Below are 21,980 nucleotides of genomic sequence, written 5' to 3'. Positions count from 1 at the left end.
AAAATCATTCAGACATACACATGATTCTTGAGTTACATCGTTACATCAGTATACAGGCCTAGGTTGTTTTCGCAGTCATACACAGTTACAAAAAAAGGAAAAAGGCAGATCTGCTTTGTTGTAATTTGATTATGATGCATAATCTCTGCTTTTAGAGACTGTCAATGGATCTGTAAAAAATAAATTTAAAAAAGTAATATAAAGGATGTCTTTTATTAAAGGATATTAAAATGTATGCCTATAGAATAGGTTGAGTTTAATGATTTAATGACACGCTCGCTACAATCTAGAGTACATTTCAAAGATAAACGTCCATAGAACTGAAAGTCTCCGTTAGCGGACACGCTCCCACTCCAAACACGAGTTAATTTGCCACTTATTAATTAACCGATAGAAGCGTGATGGGTTCATTCTGTCACGTGACAAATTAACGACTCGGGATGTAAAATCGGGTGTTCCTCGTTTATCTTTAACTGCATTATAATTATTTTCTCATTTGTAATATGATCAAAGATTGTGTATGTGAAAGTGTATTGGGCATTTGGCTATGAAAATATAACATTTAAACTAATTAGTTCACTTTTTGAGGGGGAGAGTAACATGATTCGAGTCACGAAAATCCCCCGCCACCACTTTTTATATGGCAGCGCCGACATGTGGCCAAACACTGAAACACAAGCGTTCACAACCCGTATTTCAGGGGTTCTCAAATCTGGCCCTAGAGCTCTACTTTCCAGCAGTTTAGCTCCAGCCCTAATCAAACACATTTGAACAAGCTAATCATGGTCTTCAGGATTACTAATATAGGCAGTTGAGTTTTATCCGTGTCAGAGCTAAACTCTGCAGGACAGAGGACGTTGAGGGCAAGAGTTGAGAACCCCTGCCATATTTATTAGAAAGTGTTGGAAGACAGCTGACGCAAATGCAAAATATTTTATTTGGTATTTGAGAAGGCATTATTAAACAATTAAAAAATGTTTTATTGCTGGAAAAAGTAGAGCAGAGTAAAAAAAAAAAACTCTAGAAAGTTCTTTGGAATTAGCTACTGATTATGAATATTATAAAGACACCCTAGGCACATTTCAACATAACACAATAACACAAAGTAAAGACTTGAAAAAGCAAATGTGTTAGTAAACCGAACAAAAAAAAAACAGGACAAGGGTACTGCTAAAACTGCATTTTCATGGGTTTAATGTATTAGCTATTAATGTAAACTACAACATGGAGTATAACATCACAGTTTTTTTTATGCATTTCATGTGGTATAAGGCCTCTTAACCTCTGTCTCCCCTATTTTTTATTTATTCATCTTTGCCCTGCAGAGCCCCCAGGAGGCCATTAGCAGTAGAAAAGAGATTAATAGGAGAAGAGCCATCTGTAATAAGAGTAGACTTCAGACCCAAAGACTGCAGGAGCTTCACCTGCAGAAGAAGAAGAAAAAACAAAAACGGTACATGTGAGATAAATAGTTATATAACCAAAAATATGACAAAATATTGAAACAGTAGAATCTTTTCGCACCTCACATCCATTCAAAATGGTATTATGAAAACATTTATGATGCAAAGCCTCAATAGAAAGATGTTAATTTGCTATTTCAAAGTTCTTGAGTTCACTCACCTGTAGTTCGGGCCCGGCTCGGGCCATTTCCTTCAGGGTATCGGCGCCCAGGTTCTCGATCAACTGCTTCATGCGCAGACTCTCAATCTCTGCCAGCTTCTGCCGCTTCTCCACCTCCATTCGGTCCGTCTCCTTCTTGTAGTTCAGCTCCTGCTCACGTGCCTTACACAGACGGGCCAGCTCAGAGTCCTGACACACAGAGGAGAGGAAAATGGTCAAAATCCAATAGGGTGAGAATAGATAAAGATGAGATCTAGCATATTTTGGATGACATACAGCCTCGATTTTCTGAGCCTCTGCTTTGAGCTTGGCCTCTTCGACCGCTGCCTCTCCATGTATACGAGCCGCCTCGGCTTTAGATTGTGCCTCGGCCTTCGCTGCTCCTGTGCTCTCCACTGCAGCGCTGGGATGCACAAACATTGATTATTATCCGTGAAAATGTTAAATGAGCGCACGAGCTTGAGCGTAGCACTGAGCCTTGCAGTGAACTCACCTCTGGGCCTCCAGCTCCAACAGCTCCCTCCTCGCCTTCTCTGCCTCTGCCTGGTCTGAGATCTTCTGCCTCTCCAGGCGACCCCGAGCCTCCTGCTCCAGACGCTCTGCTTCATGTCTGAAAGAAGGGAAATGAGTGTAAATGGGCACGACAGACAAATGTGGAAAGCTGGAAGAATAACAGAAGCTTGATTCTTCCTCAAAGCGAAACATCAGAGCAAAGCTTTGCTTATGTAAATTAAGATAAACGAAGAGACTGATAATTAGATTAAAAGAAACCCATCAAGCTAAAGACCCGATAGAATAGCAGAGTCCACAGCACAACTATCAACATGCACCAATGCTACATTTTTCTATATGTCATAATCATTTGTTAACAAAAGAGTATTCATTACTTAAATGAGCTCATTGTTTCTGCCTTAAATTATTACATTGTTTAAATTAATATATTTTTAGCTAATATTTTTGTATATGTACATTTCTGAAATACATAACTTAGACAGTTACCTCTGATCACAGATCACTCTAAATTGTAAGGTGGACTCATGCATTTTCTGTAAAGCTGCTTTGAAATGATGTGTATTGTGAAAAGCGCTTTGAATTGAATTGAACTATAACGATAACGACAACGACAACACACCTAAAAAAAACAAACAAAAAAAACAAAAAAAAAAAAGTAATTTTTCTAGGGCTAATCAATGTAAATAGTTATAATTGTTATAATTATTATTTCTGACATACCGGTAATTATTTATATATTGATATTTCATTTGGATTTTGTTTCCAGGTTTCTGCAGCTGGAAGGGTTATCTTGTCTGATTCGACTGCTTCTACATTTTGCTTTTACTTGTTTATTGGATATTAGTATTTTGGATTACCCTTTCAAAACTAGTTTTATATTTGGTTCTAACCTTGTCAGCAGTATTTTACACATCTCCAATGCTGTCAATTTCCCTGTGATTGCACAAACTCTTCACTTTCTTATTGATTGCATATTGATTGCCTGTTTGTGGAATTCTATGGTTAGGTTTTCAGATCTGACACATGCAGTGCTCAGTACAGGTTGTGGCTGTTTGTGGGAGATCAAGTTCCCTCATTGGACTTCCCCCGCACCCACTGGACGATGTCTTTAAGATCCGCTGCATCCGCCGAGCGCATAATATTCTGCAGGATGAGACAAACCCCTCAAACCAATCTCTTCTCCCTGCTTCCATCTGGCAGGCGGTATCGGGCTTTTAGAGCACGCACCTCCAGGCAGCAGAACAGTTTTATCCCCAGGGCCATCACAGAACTGAACAATCATGTTGGATGCCCTGCTAAAGTTTTTTATATTTTCTTATTTTATTTATTGTGTGAGTGTGTATTAGCCTGGTAATACCAAACTCTGCTACTTCGCTTTGCTTCGTAGACAGAGTCTGGAAGGGCATAATTGAAAAGCGTTTTCTTTCTCGCGGGGGGGCGCTTGTCTGAAGTTTGGTTACCCGTAAGCCAATCACATAACGTTTGGTTATGACGTGTGTTATGCGCCGGCTCAGCCGCATCGAACTTCCACTGTAAACACATGTATGATGCGAAAACAAAACCGTCGAGCGGAATACCGGAGTGAACATGGCTGTGAACGACTTGCAGATTATGTGAAGTAAATCTACGCATCCACGGTACAATCAGCGTCTACGTCACGGCTCTCAGCCCGCCCTCTGTTCGTTGATTGGCCGGCTGTTTTGAGGCCGGAGAAAAACTGGGAGATGGGTCGCTATCTCAGACTGAGTACAGAAGCGAACTGAAATTGAGCGGAAGTACGAAGTCTGACGTAGTCAAGCTAAGTGTGTATATGAAAGTGAGTATTGTTTTAGAGGCTGCACAAGCAAATTTCGTTGTATGGTTTCGCTGCACAATGACAATTAAAGTCTATTCTATTTAAAGTCTATTCTCATCCACAATTTATTGCTGATCCCTTTGTTTCTTTTGATCTTTCTTTTTCGGTGTGTCATTTGACACAACATTGTCTGTGCGGTGTGAATTGGCCTTAAGAGATTAAGTATGTAATAATGTTAAATTCTGTCAAATCAAAAATTTGACAAATTTAAATAATTATACCTCACATATTTAAATACCTCTATTTAAATTAAATAACTTAAATGTTTAAAATTTTTAATTATTGAATGTGAAAAATATGAATATAAAGAATTTAAGGGAAAAAATGCATCATAAAGAGAGAGAGAGAGAGAGAGAGAGAGAGAGAGAGAGAGAAGTGTTTGGTTTGTACCGTGCGGCCGCCTCCTGTGAGTTGGTGGTGATTTCAATGGCTAGTTGCACGCTCTTTTGCAAGGCGTCACGGGTGCGCTGGTCCACCGGCTCCACAGACTGAATGTCCACACTGCTGATAACTAACCCGTTCTGGTTAAAGCGCAGACTGGACCGCACCGCAAGCTTCTCATCAAAACCAAAGACGGACGAACAGATGATCCTGATGGAGTTCTGAAAGAGAAAGAGTTTCATATGATCAGAGTAGGCAAGGACAAATAAGACTCAGGAATGTTTTTAAAGTCAGGATTTGAAAACTTTTTTGAACCATCATTGTCATTCATGTTTCATGAATGACAGTTCTTAACATTAATTGATATTATATCTGGATTTTGTTTCCATGTTTCTGCAACTGGAAAGGGGGTTTTGTTTGATTCGACTGCTTCTACCTCACCTGTTTATTGGATATTAGTATTTTGGATTACCCTTTTAAAAGAGTTCTTTCTTTTTCGGAGTGTCATTTGACACAACATTGATTAGTTTAGAGAAGTAACATATTCACAAGATTTCTCAATTATAAAAGCATAAAGTAAATGTGAGTGTAATTCACTATCGCATTGTGAAAGTATTTAGTGGGGTCCACAAAGGGATAGCAAAAAAGTATCATACTCTGATGAGACTGAAACTTTTTACTCAACAGTAAAGTGTATGTTTAGTGTAAAGCTAACACTGCACTTGGGTAACACAATCTCTGTAAAATAGAGTAAAACAGTCAAATACACTAGTGTTTGAATTTTAGGAAGGGACTTTTCAGCAGCAGGAACTCGTAATCTGTTGAATATTGATGTAAATAGAAATGCATCACAATACATGGGTATTTTAGATTATAAACCTACTCCTCTCTGCTAGAAAGTGTAGAAACTAGCAAAGGAATTTCTTCTGGATCATTGGAATAAAAAAAGAAAGAAAACGAACAAATCCTTGAGAGTCCCAGTCAGAAAACTGACCTTAACCTCATTGTACATCGATGAAATAAATGTGTTGTACTGCCATGCAAACTTATTAGCCTTATTAGCTTATAATACATGTGCCTTGACTAGTATTAACTGAAATAAGACTGAAAATGAATTGTTGGACAAGTGTTCAAGGCATGTTTATGTACAGAATAAAAATAAAAAAAACATTTAAAAATCTTGTATGCCATAATAAAAATGTATCTAAACCATATAAATAGAGACATTAGGAAAGAATGTCCTCTAAGATACTGTGAAAGCTTAAATAAAGTAATACATATAGTGTACATATAGTGTTACAAGAAGTCACAGATTGTTTTGTTAAAAGCTATCAATTATGTGAGCTTCATTTTGTGGAAATGTATGAAATATTTGTGGTCTGTAATCACATTCTGTGATGTATGCAGTATTAAAACAATGTGTTTTACTTTCAAATAGAAAAAAAAAACCTCAATCATATGATTTATCGATTTTGAGCACACAAGTTTGTATTAAAATATGATTGTCTAACATGTGCCAACGCCTTTTATGGAACCAATATAAAAGACCAAATTATAAACGCATCACCACCAAAGGAAGATCTTCAGTCGAACAGCTGTCCTCTTCAACACTCAGAAAGGTCCTGTATTTACAGGTAAGGTTGTGATGATGTACTGATCTGATGAAAACTCTGCAATTTTGTTCAAAGGATTGTTGAACTTTTCTAACTTTTGCTGACAAAATGAACAAATACTTGATTAAAAATTTAAGCAAAATGGTCATGATCCATATTTGAAAGTAATACTGTTGTTCCATTAATATAATTAATAATTGCTTTTACAAACATGCTTACTAAAATAGCTTTATATACTTTATAACAAACTGAATGCAGACAGATAAAAAATGTTAACAAAAAGTAATTGTGAATAAGAAAATAAAGCAGTGGATTTTTCCTTGTAAAGTATTATTTTAATTTAATACTGTGAAGCTGCTTTGATACAATCTGTATTGTGAAAAGCGCTATACAAATAAACTTGACTTAAACTTGACTTAAAGTGAAAACATGAACCTGAATGTGGATTTTAGCTTTCATTTTACAAAGCTTTCCAGAGCACCCATAATATTTTTGAGAACCAGATGCACTCCTGAATATAATCATTGTTTTCAAGATAATGTCTAATGTTTAAAAATGAAATGTAAATAAATGTAACAGTAATTATGTTTTTTTTTTTTTTTTAATTATATAAGCAAATTATTGCTTCTTTTGCAGAACTAGTAGTATTTCCTCTGTGCCAAAAAAAAATAAAATTAAATAAATAAATCAACTCTCCATCTGAAGAAAGTGATCTCAAACAGAAACTCTATCAGAAGATTGATGTTAATCTCAATGAGGGTCTCACAGAAGCTAAAACCCAGGTCTTTCTTTGGTACAAGAAAGAGACAGTAACACCACCCCCCAAACCTAAAACCAGAATCCAGTTTTCAACATCGACATGAAAATTGGTCTTGTTGATGCAGAGTATACACCAGTCAACAGGGATCTGAATACAGGAGTTAGAAAGAGTTAGGAGATCCCATCTTTCTGTGGTACTACAGAGGCAGCACTGAATCTGACATTCCTATTGTGAACCTAGATGTAAGCAAAGATGCCAAAGAAGAACCTGGTCTTCTGCAAAGTGGCTGGGAGAGACTGGGCTGTGATCTGAACCGTGGTGCGGGAGGAAACTATATCTATCTGTGGGTGGAGAGAGAGAAGCCGAGCTACATCTGTGAGGTCGCAGCATCTGTTGACTTCTATGCTGACAAGCACATGTTTGAGCTGGGCTTCACTCGTGTGGATGAAGACACCAATCGTGGTGCTGGTGGAAACCAAATTTTCATTTGGTATCGGCGCAGAACCGATATGAGCAAAGCTCTCACTGCTCTTGATGTTTCCACATGTGCCCGAGAAGAGTCTAACCTTCGCATTAAAGGGTTCAAGAAAGTCAATGCTGATCTTAATAAAGGAACAGCTGGAAAAAGTATCTATCTGTGGTACATAAAAGGAGATTGTGGATCACAGATAAAAGCCATGGTTCTACTGGTCAATCCACAGTCTTGGGAAGAGTATTCAAAGGCTAATATCGTTATTAACAAAAACCTGAATTATGGCAACAAAGGCATGGACATGTACCTGGTATATATGTTAGAGAGCAAAACTGCCCTCGTGGTTTGAAAACACCCTATTGAAGAATATAATCATTACCAATACATGGAAACTACATGTTTCATAACTGATTAAACCTTACCAATATTTTTTCACACAATCAACCAATTAGTAATGGAATCACACTTCTTGAGAGTAATCTAGTTTTAGAGCAAACAATGATTTTAAATCCACTGTCTTTTAACCATGTTTTGAAAATTGTTTAAAGCACATTGTGATTTGAATTTTCTTTGGCTTTTGTGTCTGTTATAATGTCAATAAAAGTAATCTATTAGCATTAATCATGGTATAGTGATTTTTTTAATGTGTTCTTGACTTCTTTTTAGAGGCTTAATCATACATTGGAAGGGGACAAAACAACAGAAACACACAATTATGATTGCAGGGGCTAGCTATGTAAAAGATCTCAAATGTTGAGGGTTTTGTCTAAGGGTTTTCAGGTTTGCACATAATCACTCATTGCAACACAATTATGGCTTAAAGTCAGGACACTAAACATGTGGGAAAGAGAAGTATCAGAGCAATAAAGCTCTAAAGGTGTGTCACATACCTTGTGGAAGTCGTCAAACTGCACTGAGGCAACTGCTCCTCTGATTCTGGAAGCGATGGCCTTGCATGCGTCGCCCACAAAGTCTGGCACTGAGAACAGAGTCGCAGCCTGGGCCGCATCAGCAGGCAGCTTGATGTCAAAGTGCCTGATACCCGAAAGAAAGAAAGAAAGAAAGAAAGAAAGAAAGAAAGAAAGAAAGAAAGAAAGAAAGAAAGAAAGAAAGAAAGAAAGAAAGAAAGAAAGAAAGAAAGAAAGAAAGAAAGAAAGAAAGAAAGAAAGAAAGAAAGAAAGAAAGAAAGAGAGGTCACTGCTCTGTTCAGCTTAAAGGGATATTTCACCGCTGGAAAGATGAATGTGTATTTAAATTGGGTCATTTATGTAGTAGAAATGTGAAATTATTTTAGAAGTTGGTGCCTTCTAGACTGAGAAAAGCCAGGAAATGTATTTTTGGCTCATGTGGATAAAAGACAACAACTCCCAGAATGCACTTGCTTCGCTGCCCTACCTTTCTTTGTTCCTCACCCCCAAATATGCACCTCTCATCAATCGCGTGAAGCCATCAGTGAAGACCATCAAGGTGTGGCCTGTGGGGGCAGATTCCTCACTCCAGGAAAGGTTTCTACACACAGACTGGAGTATGTTTGCTTCTCAAGCCACCAGTGGCTCTCACACGGACATTGACTGCTACACCTCCTCTGTACTGGATTATATCAATACCACCATTGACAGTGTTACAACCCAGAAGCAGATCACCACATACCCAAATCAGAAGCCATGGATGAACAGGGAAGTGCGACTCCTATTGAAGACACGCAACACTGCCTTCAGATCAGGAGATGAACAAGCCTATAGCACATCCAGAGCAAATCTGAAAAGGGGCATCAAAGAGGCCAAGCACTGCTACAAGCTTAAGATAGAGGGACACTTTTCCAACGCTGACCTTCGGCGCATGTGGCAGGGCATTCAGGCCATCAGTGACTACAAACCCTCTCACTCCACCCCCGCAGCCACTGATGTCAACTTCCTGAACGAGCTAAATGACTTTTATGCTCGCTTTGAAAGAGACAACAGAGAAACTGCCACCAAGCTCAAATCCTCAGCTGACCACCCGCCGATCACACTCTCCTCCACAGATGTCTGCAATGCACTGAGCAGGATCAGCACGCACAAGGCTGCTGGACCAGACAACATCCCTGGACGCGTACTCAGGGCATGTGCGGAGCAGCTCGCTGGGGTTTTTACAGACATTTTCAACCTGTCTCTTGCCCAAGCAGCTGTACCAACATGCTTTAAATGCACTTCCATTGTGCCAGTGCCAAAACACTCCAGCCCGAAGTGCCTTAACGACTACCGCCCTGTAGCACTCACACCCATCGTAATGAAGTGCTTTGAGCGGCTGGTCCTGGCACACCTAAAAGACTCTCTTCCATCCACATTGGACTCACACCAGTTTGCCTACCGTAGCAATAGGAGCACAGAGGATGCAGTTTCCATGGCACTGCACTCTGTGCTCACACATCTGGACAATAAGAACACTTATGCACGCATGCTGTTTGTTGACTTCAGCTCAGCATTCAACACTGTCATCCCAACTAAGTTAATAGCCAAACTTGGAGACCTGGGCATCAACACCTCCATGTGCAACTGGATTTTGGACTTTTTGACCAACAGACCCCAGAATGTTCGATCAGGCTCCAACTGCTCCACGTCCATCACACTCAACACTGGTGTACCACAGGGCTGTGTGCTAAGCCCGTTTCTCTACTCCCTCTTCACCTCCGACTGCAAGCCTGTGTACGGATCTAATTCCATCGTCAAGTTTGCGGACGACACTACGGTGATTGGTCTCATCAGCAACAACGATGAGACTGCCTATAGGGAGGAGATCAAGCACCTGGCCACATGGTGCACTGAAAATAACCAGCTCCTCAACACCACCAAAACGAAGGAGCTCATCGTGGACTTCAGGAAAGTGTCAAGAGGCACACACGACACCATCCACATCAATGGAATGGCTGTTGAGCGTGTCTCCAGTTTCAAGTTCCTGGGGACCCACATCTCGGCGGACATGACCTGGACAACCAACACCTCCAGCCTGGTCAAGAAGGCTCACCAGCGCCTTTTCTTCCTGAGGACACTGAGGAAGAATCAGCTTTCCTCCACTATCCTGGTGAACTTCTATCGCTGTGCAATAGAAAGCATCCTGACCAACTGTGCTACAGTGTGGTATGGGAGCTGTTCTGTTGCAGAGCGCAAGGCACTGCAGCGGGTGGTGAAAACCGCCCAGCGCATCACTGGGACTCCACTACCTGCCATCGAGCACATCCAGAGGAAACGCTGTCTGCATCGAGCTCGCAGCATCCTTAAGGACTCCTCTCACCCAGCCCACAGACTGTTTTCTCTCCTGCCCTCCGGCAGGCGTTTCAGGTGCCTCCGGACCAGGACCAGCAGACTAAAGAACAGTTTTTTCCCCAGAGCTGTCTCTTTATTAAACTCTAACCCTCATTGATCCCACTCCCCTCATATACTGATTGACTCTCCTCTCCCTCCTCACACCTGCCTCCATTTTGTTATTTGCAATACTATAATGTTCATTTGCACTGCTGACTGTTATTATAGAAACAACTGTTTACATATGCATCTTGCACTACTACCTTGACTGGAATATGCTCAATTTGCACTGCCGACTGTTTATTTACAGTACCGACTGTTTACATATACATTTGCAATACCGTACTTTAACTGTAATATGCAATTACTTCCACTGCACTTTCACTCGGATAGCTTCTGTCCAAACTTTATTTGCACTACTTTAAATCCATTGTTATACTGCTCATTTTAGCCTAACTTATACATATATCTATTTGTAAAATTCTGTTTATAGTAATAGCCATCTGTATATTATGCTCACATTCTGTTTATAGTAACACCCATCTGTATATATATTCATAGTACATATCTATCTGTAAAATTCTGTTTATAGTAATAGCCATCTGTATATTATGCTCACATTCTGTTTATAGTAACAGCCATCTGTATATATATTCATAGTACATATCTATCTGTAAAATTCTGTTTATAGTAACAGTCATCTGTATATTATATTCAGTACATATCTATCTGTAAAAATTCTGTTTATAGTAATAGCCATCTGTATATTATATTCAGTACATATCTAGCTGTAAATTCTGTTCACAGTAATAGTTATCTGTATATTATATTCATAGGACAAATCTATCTGTAATTTTTTGTTTATAATAGTATTCAACTCTATATTTATTCAGTACATATCCATGTTCTGCACTTATGGAACCACTGTATATCCTGCACTTGCTGCTATTGCACTTCTGGTTAGACCTAAACTGCATTTCGTTGCCTTGTACCTGTACTTGTGTAATGACAATAAAGTTGAATCTAATCTAATCTAATCTAATCTAATCTACGAGGCCACTCCCAAGCCACGCCTACCGGTTACAGAGGGCAGTATCGGAAGAAATGATACAACTAGGCTACTAGTTGACTCGAAACTGAAAAGACGCCATTTTATCGTGAGATCCCCCTATCCCACTATGGGTGGGTTGAAAACATGCGGAACGAGCTCCTACTACTGGCTGTAGTCTCTAGCCTCAGGCCAAAAAAGCCTCCGATGATGCAAAATGACGATTTTTGCGTCATCTGAGGGTTTTTTCCAGACACACAATACAGAAATCTCTCGTCTCAGGGGGACATGAGGGAGGGAAGCACAGTCATTCGAAAATACTACCGGGTTTCTACTGATACACAGCTTAATGCTAATCGGTGAAGTATCCCTTTAATGATATAGTCTATTTGCACTTAATATGTACTCCTCGAGACATTTTGAATAAGGCTTTAGAGCAGACGCACACCACATACCAGTTGTAAGAGAGCTGCAGCTGCAAGCGGGCATGGTCAGCCGTCTCTATGGTGATGATGTCTGTACAGAAGTCTGGGCCAAGCAAGAGACAAATAGTTTTGATGACATTAGGACGTTTGGGTTTGTCTCCGGAAAGGGAGAGCATCGTAAACTGCTCATCAGGGCCCAGCATCACCATCTCAGGTCCAAACATCACCCTGTGAAAGACACAGAATGTGAAAGAGAAAATTTAGGTTTTAAATTTGAACTGTAACAAATACACAACATGAATAACACACATAAGATTTTGAAACAAATGAAAACACACATAAGAAGAATTGTACAGAAACTAAGCAAAATTGCAGGTGTGAACAATGTCCTATATGACTGTCACTCAAACAAAAAACTTTACATTACCTGGCCTTCTTCTCTCTGTAGTCGTACACCTGCACGGCCGCATTGTGTGGGATACGATAAGACACCACTTTGGTTTTATCTCTCTCAGTTCGCACAAAGTTCCCTCCTCGATCAGAGCGGTCAGCTAGCGGGTCACGGGATTGGGCCAGAAGAGTCTCTACATTGGCTGGAAGCTCTTTCTCCCACAATTCCTCATCCTGCGTTAGCATGTATGTCTGACCAATCACGGCACGCACCTGAAAACCAGACATAAAGTCAGCTGGGATATAAAACACTTTAATTTCATTATGTTGCTGTTTGTGGAGTTTTACCGTTTACACTTGTGTTTGTTTTGTTGTGCCAATATTAATTAAATTAATTGAACTCAAGTTATAGTTCTCCAATTATAAACATGAGTCTTCCTTATTATCTTACAATAATGTACTAAACTGAAATAGAAGAATTTAAGGAATAGTTCACCACAAAAAGAACAAATTCTCTCTTTAATTTTATCCTCATATTTTCCCCAATGCCTATTACTTTTTCTTCTGCCGAACACAAAAGGTGGATTTTCCATCCAAGCCACTCTTTTCCTTATAATAAAAGTGAATAGAGACTGGGGCTGCCAAACTCCAAAATGAATACAATTTATGTATTCATTTAATAAATATATTATTATAGTAAAATAATTATGTTAGTATATTAATTATAATAATATTCTGAAGCCTTATGACAGGAATAGACTGAAATTTAAGTCAATATTCACAAAATATCTTCCCCTCCGCTGTAGCTTGTAAATCAAATAAAATGTCATTAGATGCTAGATTTGATGACACATTAAAACAAATGACAATTTTGTCACTGTGAAGATAGACAAAATGTCTATTTCTTTAACTGCTCTCGGGCCTACAAGATTCATAATATCCTTATGATGAGATTGTGAAAAACAAAGAAAATAAAATGTGAACATTTTTATCTTGCCTTTCCAGATTTGATATCACGGACATAGATTCCCTCATTCTCATCCAGCGGGATAGCGTCTCGTCTAAGCATCACCTCCACGGAGGCAGGCGGCACATATTCGACTGGCCCACGCAGCATCCAACGGTCACCTGGACGACGCTGTATCCCCCTTATTTTGGTCCGCTTTTCCCCTTCTTCTTCATCTTCTTTGTCCTGCTGCAATGGTACGGGGCGGAGAGATGGGTTGAAAGAAAGAAGGAGGGAGGAGTAACAATGGCAAATATTACTGTAGGGTGGGGACGGACTCTGCAGCACAAGTGGCATACGTTCAGACTGCGTGTGTGTGCATATGCAAGAGTGAATAATAATAATAAATAAAGAAATAAAGAAAATGCAACAGATTGAAATCATATTTATCGAGAAAAATTAGGATGGGAATTAAAGTATTTATAACAGGGAGGAGGAAGAAGGGAATGAATTAATGAAGGAAGTGATTTCCCCCTCTGTCTATCGTTAAAGTGCTCTAAATGTCAGCGTTGAATGGGGACTTGCATTCACACAGTATATTCAGTGATCCAGAATCAAGTACTTCCTGTTCACACAATTTATGACAAGGTGGATTATGAGTTTCAGAAGCGCTCTGTTCACAAACCCAGTTCACAAACTGAAGAACGAGTGGGTGAAAAAGCACTCTCTTGTCTGGTATGTGCCTCCTTATCACGTAAACATGAAGACAAAGATTTCGGAATGCTGAAATCGATCATATTAACAATTGGGATCAAGGGGCAACGGCTGCACCTTTCGAAACAGGTAATATCCGTGTACACTAGGCAAACACAATACGCCCACTCTCTATTTGTTTTCCTTTGTTCCGAAATCTCCAACAACAGGTCTCCACCCTTCATTTTCACCCTATACTCGGTCTGTTTCTCTCCTTGTTTAAATACTATTTGAATGAATCAGAGCTCTCATGTCTTTCCTCTCACAGAGCGCAGGTGTTCAGAACACCTGTTAAACACTGTATGCAAATGCTACAACTCTACCAGCTGTTCATATACTGAATTTCTTGTTAATCATGTACTAAAAGGGTCATTTTAGTAACTAATTATAGATGATTAAAGATGTCCTGTACCCCCTCGGTGTCAATGAAGGCCTCGACAGCACGCAGCACGAGCCCCTCCTCCTCAGACAGCACGTACACATCCTGAATGCCGTTCTCCAAATACTCTCCGGGCCTGAGGAAGAAGGAACGCTCACCCTGTGAGACAAGGAGAGATAGAATAAGGAAGAAAGAGAGTCAGTGCATGTTACACTTGAAATGAATTGATTCAATTAAAAAAATTGGTATTGGTATTAATTAAAAACTATAAGTTGTGTTTTTCTATAAGAGTATATAAAAGTTGTTGGTCAGAAATTAATACAAAACATTTCTATTTCAAATACATTTAAATAAATTCTTTTTCAAATACATATTCATTACAGTTTCTACAAATAAATATTATGCAGCACAACTGTTATCAACATTGATAATAATAATAAATGTTTTCTGAGCATTAAATAAGCATATTAGACTGATTTCTGAAGGATCATGTGAGTAATGATGTTGAAAATTCAGCTTTGACATCACAGGAATAAATTATATTTTGAAATGCATTTAAATATAATTTTTTTTTTTTTTATGTAATCTCAATTGTACTGCTTTTTACTTTTAAAAACATTTTTAAAAATTGTACACACATCTTGCACACAACTGCATTGAAATGCACACGTAATATTACTTGAAAGGAATAAAAACCCTAGATCCTCTCAACTGCAAATATTTTAGCCAAAAATTGCTAAATTGGTTAAGTGAAGTTTGCAGATGCCATTTTCATTCATATATATACATACATATATATATATATATTTATATTTGACCTGTGACTTAAGTGTCTTACTTATTTAGGCCATTGTTTATCTAGTGCAGGAGCCTTCAGTGCACTTAACATTAAATGCTGTAGTTGTCCTGTGTTCATTCACCTTCACCACTCTCTTCTGTCCGAGCTGAGGTTTTCCATCGGCCCCCACGGGGTCCAGGACCACACAGTACTGCCTGCTGTTCAGAGTCGTCACGTCAACCACCCCGACAACCTCCTCTGCAACAGAGGGTATGTGAGCTTCTCTGTCTGCCACAGTCACCAGCCACTCTTCTCCAGTGCGCCGCTCTCGGCCCCCGGCGTCCCGGAACGGCCGGACAGCGCGCACATGCAAAGCTTTCTAATGAAGGACGAAATGACAAGCAGGCATTGATAATTACATCTGGGGCAAAGTGTGCTCTGAAGCTGTGACTTCATTAGTGAAGTGCTTTCATCCTTAATTAATGTGTGCTGTACGTTAACCTTACTGTTGAACCAATTAACCCCCCCAATCCCTCATTACCTGTAGACTTAAGTGTGAATGGAGAAACAAGAGAGGAAAAACATGCAGCGATAGTATAGAAAGGGACAGAAGAGGGTACCTTGTCCGTGAGGATGAAAGCATTGACAATATCCACAACCTCTTCGTGAGCTCCGGGCAGATAAGCTCCCACCTTACTGACCTGCCATTCCTCACCTGAGACACATACACACAATTTTAGCCATTTGTCTTTAAATATGCATGCAAAATATGAACTGTCAACTATGTTTGCACATAAAAGACAAAACAACACTGGAGCTCAATGATTATCATTGTATGGGCATTTTTCAAAACATCTTTTTTGTGCCACAGAAGAATAAAAAAACAACATGATGGCGAGTAAATTATGACAATTAAATTTTTTATTTATGTATGCATGTCTGCAAGTGTGTCTCACGCACCAGTCACTCTTTGGACACCACTGCGGTCCAGGCCCTCTTTCCGTGCTCGGAGGCGAATGGCCTGATTCTCTCTGATCACCGTGGCCTTTATGACTTCCAGTACCGTCACCTCCTTTTTGGGAATGTACGTCCCTGCCAGGAAAGAAATGCTCAGCAGGTTAGACATCTTACATCATATGATGTCATCAATAATGTATGGATGCATTATAATGGATGCAATGCACTATACTGTGATTGTGAGTAACTTGCATCTCTTCTTTTCACAATTCACACTTTTTTCTAATCAAAGTCAACATGAAATCAAAATTCAAGTTAAGTCAAGTTAGGTTTATTTGTATAGTGTTTTTACAATACACATTGTTTCAAAGCAGTTATATTATATTGTGAAATGTATCATTACTGTTATAGAAAATTATTCATTTTGTGGTATAAGATTATATAAGCTTTGTATTGAATTAGCTTTTCTTTTTCAGCTAACTTCACAAACTGGCTTCATTCTGGTCTATTCAATTGATATTCAATCTAATCAATTCCTAATGAAGTTTCACTCAGAAATGTCATATTATGGAGGTAAATCGTGTTGCAAAGGGCATTTCATGTTGACTTTTATTTTGAAGGGGTGGTTGATTATGATTTCACTTTTCTAATTTTAGTTAGTGTGTAATGTTGCTGTTTGAGCATAAACAACATCTGCAAAGTTACGACGCTCAAAGTTCAAAGCAAAGGGAGGTATTTTCTTTTAAAGAAATTGCTTTTTTAGGGCGACAACAAACGGCTGGTAGGGACTACACAACATTCCTCCCGGGTTAGTGACATCACCAACAATAGAATTTACATAAACCCCGCCCCCGGAACACGATTTATAGATTATCAAGACAGAATATGCTAATAAATGACTAGAAGATAACTACACATAAGCTACATAAATTCATCAACTAACCATTCAGAAATGTTGTCTACATGTTGTCACTTCTACATGTTGTCACTTCTCTCCATCTGACTCTGGTTTGAACATAAAAGGCTAAAAGGTTTTGAAATTTTCAGTGGATGTCTGTGTGAGGTAAAAGGACACAAGCTGTTAAAGCTCCGCCCACTGTGCTGGGAGCAGCAGCTCATTTGCATTTAAAGGGACAGGCAACCTTTTGCTCAACCTCAAAAAGTGACAACTTTAACATGCTACATGTATATAAACTTCACAAATATAAAGCTAAAACTTCACATACACATTCTGGGGACATCAGAGACTGATTTTACATCTTGTGAAAAGGGCATTATACCACCCCTTTAATCTATCAATTGATCAGCATCTGAAGCTACCTCCCTTTAGCATAATGTAGTTAATATCTGAAAATTGATGCCGAATAAACCCGCTTCCCTTTTCATGGCCACCTCCTCAAACACATGTTTTCACTTAAACATAATAATAGCAGGAAAAGCAACACTGAATAAGAGAAGAACCTTCTTGAAAGGTATTTGCTCTTCACTCACTATGTGTGGGGAACAAAACAACAAAGAATGTTCTTCTATATACTGTAGCATTACCCTTTGAGGAATAACTTTACTGCCTTTTATTTCCCCCTGATAACTTTATAACTTCATTATTTTCAACTGATATTTGCTTTGAACAGGAAACTACTCCAGGCTGGCTAAAGCTAATGTTAGTTGTGCTGCAGTGGTACCTGGTCCCTCAAACAGCCACTCGTCTCCTGCTACTCTCTTCTCTCCTCCCTCTTCTTCAAAATCCAGCAGGGCCTGCAGACGCAGAGCTGTGTCCGGGTACACAATCTGCAGCGGTGTCACATCCTGCGAGAGTTAGAGAGAGAGAAGAATATGTAAGTAATACTTATATTATGATATGCACTAATAATTATAATAAATGTTAAAGAGAGAACCAGGCATTAACTGCTGCAAAATGATGCTTGTTTTGACCTAATTAATGTGAGCTGATGGAAATTCGTAGGTATGGTACACAGATTTGCGACTCATTACGGAAACCACAACCTGTTGAAACTACCCACATGTCTGAGCACTCTTAAGCCACAAGCTGCAAAGCAACATGTTTCCCAGACATACAATAACTCCATACCTTTTGAACCTCTTCACCGGGGTAAAGAGGGAACGGATCCTGGGTCAGGCGGATCTCCAGGTCAGCATGTCTGAGCTTAGCTTGCCCTGATGCGTCAAACTGAACTCGGCCTTCATCATCACGAGTGACAGGGTTGAGCACAACACAATAGTGCCTGGGCGGCACCATGATCATGCGGACAGGGGCAAACAGAACCCTGGTAGAAAATGCGAGAATGAGTTCAGTGATACGGGCAAGTAAACACAATCACATACAGTAATACCAGCATACATACACTATTTTCAAAAGTTTTGGGTCAGTAAGATTTCTTCTTTTTTTTTTTTTTTACAGGTATAAATACTGTAAAAGTGACAGTAAAGACATTTAGAATGTTACAGAAAATGCTGTAAATACTTAGTTTCTATTCATCAAAGAATCCTGATCAAATGTATCACGGTTTCCACAAAAATTTCCACAAATAACTGTTTTTAAAATTGATAATAATCAGAAATGTTTCTTGAGCAGCAAATCATCATATTAGGATGATTTCTGAAGGATCATGTGACACTGAAGACTGGAGTAATGATGCTGAAAATTCAGCTTTGACATCATAAGTAAATTTAATTAAAAGTAAATTACATTTTAAAATATAGTTAAATCATTTTTTGATCAAATAAATGGAGCTTTGGTAATAAGCATAAGAGACTTATTTCAAAAACATGAACAAATCTTACAACCCCAAACATCTGCATCAGTCTCAGAAACTAAAAAAAAAAGAGTAAAAGAGAAATATTATAGACTAAAAATAAATCTATGAATCATAAAACATCAATCCAAACACTATTAATAAATAGTTAATATCAGCTGTTGTTTGGATTCTGGGCAATAGAGGAATGAAAATAGGCTTGATTACACACAGTCTCCCAGCAACTATCTCCCAGTCGCCACAGTTTGAAATTGGATAACACTACTAATATGCATATGCTCTACATTTAATGCCCCTGCAATTTCTTTGTAGACATCAAAATAATGAAAAATCTATTTAGGTCAAATGTAAAAAGCTAAAGCCAGCCAGAACCTGTATTTCAACGGCATTTGCACAATACAGTAGTTAACCTGCCGTTTTCTAAGTTACCTCTCATTGTCCTGGCGTATATAGGTGAGAGGGCCGATCTCCACCCGTGCAATGTTGGTGTTCTGATCCAAGACATGGATATAGTGGTGAGGCGGGATCCTGATGATCGAGGCACCGAGCATCTGATTAGCATCCATATTTGTTCCTACAAGCATACCCACACAAAGTTTAATTAGGAATTATGTAGAGATTAGTGACCAGAGAGTACATAAAATCAAATAAAAAAAATCTTATAAAAAAACTTCAGGGTCATGTGTAATACAGTGATATTAATCCCACAATGTGATTAAATGTTTATGACAGCATCCATTTGCCCTCCGATATCTAAAAAACTTTCATTGTCTATGTCCGTTTTTTATTATGCATGAAAAACCCAATAATATAAAGGTCAGCAGAGCTTCCAAGAGCGAACACACCTCAGCTTCTTATCCCTTTAGGGCAAATTCATGATAACGCTGCTATGGGTCAGATGACAACACTTAGCTTGTTGTCTTTTTAAACTGAGATTATAACTGATAAAATGTTGAGAAGTCGTTGATTTCATCAAGTCTAAAATATGGATTTTAGTTTGGAACAGAAAATTCTGTCAATCAAAGCTCTTCTCTCACACACCCACACAATTACAACACCAATATCTAAGAATGTTGCACAACTCTTTCATCACTCCTTGCCCTAAATCGGTGATATCAGGTAATGTAACTGACAAATTAAGTTATGCAATGTCATGTAATCTAAGTGTTCTTTAAAGACGTAAAATGCTATCTTTCATTAGGATGGATGGGTGGATGTTGCTTTTTGACAAAGAACATATTATTTGGAAATTAAGCAAGATGGCCTGTGACACGGGGCAGAAAAAGATGGCATAATTCGAACACTATTATAGCATATTTATAGAAAAACTTCAGTAAGTTTACTGTTAAAGTGAAGCAGAGAAGTGACCTTAGTTCAATAAGCCATAATATCATATTGAAGAGTTTCATTTTTTACACAGGTTTTTTTATTTTTTTTTATTATCTGTTGTTAATTGTAATACATGCAATGTATGCATGTATGCATGACAAAAGTGTCCAAATTAACATTAGAAACAATTAAAACATCATAAGTAAATGATTTGAGTATTTTTAATGGCTGCATTTAGAATAGAAATAAAGCAAGCAGCAAGGTAATCTTTTCATGTCGTTTTTTGTTTTGTTTGTTTGTTTATTGGGTGTTGTACAAGAAGTTCACATTTGATTTCAGCACCACAGCAACGGGGCAACAACCCATAAAGCAAACACATTTGTCTTCGAATCAATCGATCAAATCTCCGCATGCTGTGACGTCAGTAGGAGGGCTGTCGACGTTCAAGGTGCACCAATCGTAAAACACCGAGGGCGAACGCGGAAATTAGAGACTTACACTAACTCTCTTTTTTATTTTATTGACGATATAACCTGAAGAATCCATGACATCTGAAATAATTGCCTGAGGCAGATAAAGCCTGTGATTAACGACGTCACAAATAAAACTAATGTTCAGTCTATTTGATATACTGTGCGTGTAAAGATCATAATTACTTTATGTTCATTTAAAGCCCAAGTACACTACGAGAGTCTCAATTAAAAAAGCACGGTCAATGTTTTGCTTATGTGCTGCGTTGCTTTACATAACATTTTTGCATCGTCCTCCGCGCTTTAGATCTCCATTCGCTCGCATTTGATGTCATCGCGATTCACAACCAACTAATTAAGCAACATTCACAACTAACCAAGTTAGATTAATGTAGCTGTTTAATTAAGTTATCCTTTAAGTTATGGCAATTCGTCTTCCAATTATTGCAAAATAAACAAGACTTACAGTTTCAGAAGAATACGTCCTTAAAACTGCCAGTCCGAGGTTGGATTCGTCAGTTTAAAGACAACTGGATGAATGCTGCGCAATGCTCTATAATAACAGGCACTGGAAGAGGTGTGTCATCCAGGGAAGGTGGGGGCTCAGTGTGGGATTTCCCGGACCAGGAGTATCACGTGGCTTACTGTAGATGGGTCTTGATGTACAACATTTCAGCAAGTATTTTATTTCATTTTTTTAATACTTTAAAGTTTAAATCATCCAACTAGGTATTCGCTTTGAAAAATTGCAAATTGATTGTCAATACCACTTTATGTAGTTCCCACAAAAAAATATATATATAATAATTATACAGTACTGTGCAAAAGTCTTAGGCATGTTAATATCCAAAACCCAACCACCCCCAAAAATGGTTTTAAGTCAGTTATTTATATCTTTTGCTGTAGTGTGTCAGTAGGAAATATCAGTTTACATTTCCAAACATTCTTTTTGCCATTAATTGTAATAATCCAGTGAGACTTCTGTATGCACAAGGAGTCTGACAACAGCCGGTATGATCTGATCTCACCATCATCGAGTCCATCTGTGATTACATGAAGAAACAGAAAAAACTGAGACAGACTAAATCCAGAAGAACTGTGGGAACGTCTCCAAGATGCTTGAAGAAACCTTCCTGCAAAGTTACAGTACTGTGAAAAGTACTGGCCCTTGTGTTGAAATGCTGTAAAGTGAGAATGCTTTCAAAAATAAAATCATAAATTGAATTTATTTAT

At 38.6% G+C, this 21,980-nt stretch overlaps 1 protein-coding gene across 3 annotated transcripts; it reads right to left on the bottom strand.

The window, feature by feature from the left end:
* Window positions 1-919: 919 nt before the first annotated feature.
* Window positions 920-21,367, bottom strand: mvp (major vault protein; the record flags this gene model as incomplete). Of its 3 annotated transcripts, none has more annotated exons than XM_082151682.1 (17): window positions 920-1,424; window positions 1,624-1,812; window positions 1,900-2,026; window positions 2,117-2,233; window positions 4,382-4,593; window positions 8,108-8,252; window positions 12,002-12,199; window positions 12,399-12,634; window positions 13,359-13,556; window positions 14,473-14,598; window positions 15,360-15,596; window positions 15,838-15,932; window positions 16,178-16,309; window positions 17,857-17,980; window positions 18,264-18,459; window positions 19,378-19,522; window positions 21,214-21,367. In XM_082151682.1, the coding sequence occupies 16 exons, from the start codon at window positions 19,512-19,514 to the stop codon at window positions 1,305-1,307; spliced, it is 2,589 nt and encodes an 862-aa protein (XP_082007808.1). In that variant the 3' UTR covers window positions 920-1,304. The 3 variants fall into 3 exon arrangements, with proteins under 3 accessions (XP_082007808.1, XP_082007809.1, XP_082007807.1); XM_082151683.1 differs by having other exon boundaries at window positions 13,359-13,553; XM_082151681.1 differs by lacking the exon at window positions 21,214-21,367 and having other exon boundaries at window positions 19,378-19,532.
* Between the last annotated feature and the right edge of the window lie 613 nt (window positions 21,368-21,980).

Source organism: Leuciscus leuciscus (assembly GCF_965113295.1).
Source record: "Leuciscus leuciscus genome assembly, chromosome: 1".
NCBI classification, from domain to species: Eukaryota; Metazoa; Chordata; class Actinopteri; order Cypriniformes; family Leuciscidae; genus Leuciscus; species Leuciscus leuciscus.
This window is presented reverse-complemented; position numbering and strand designations above follow the sequence as displayed.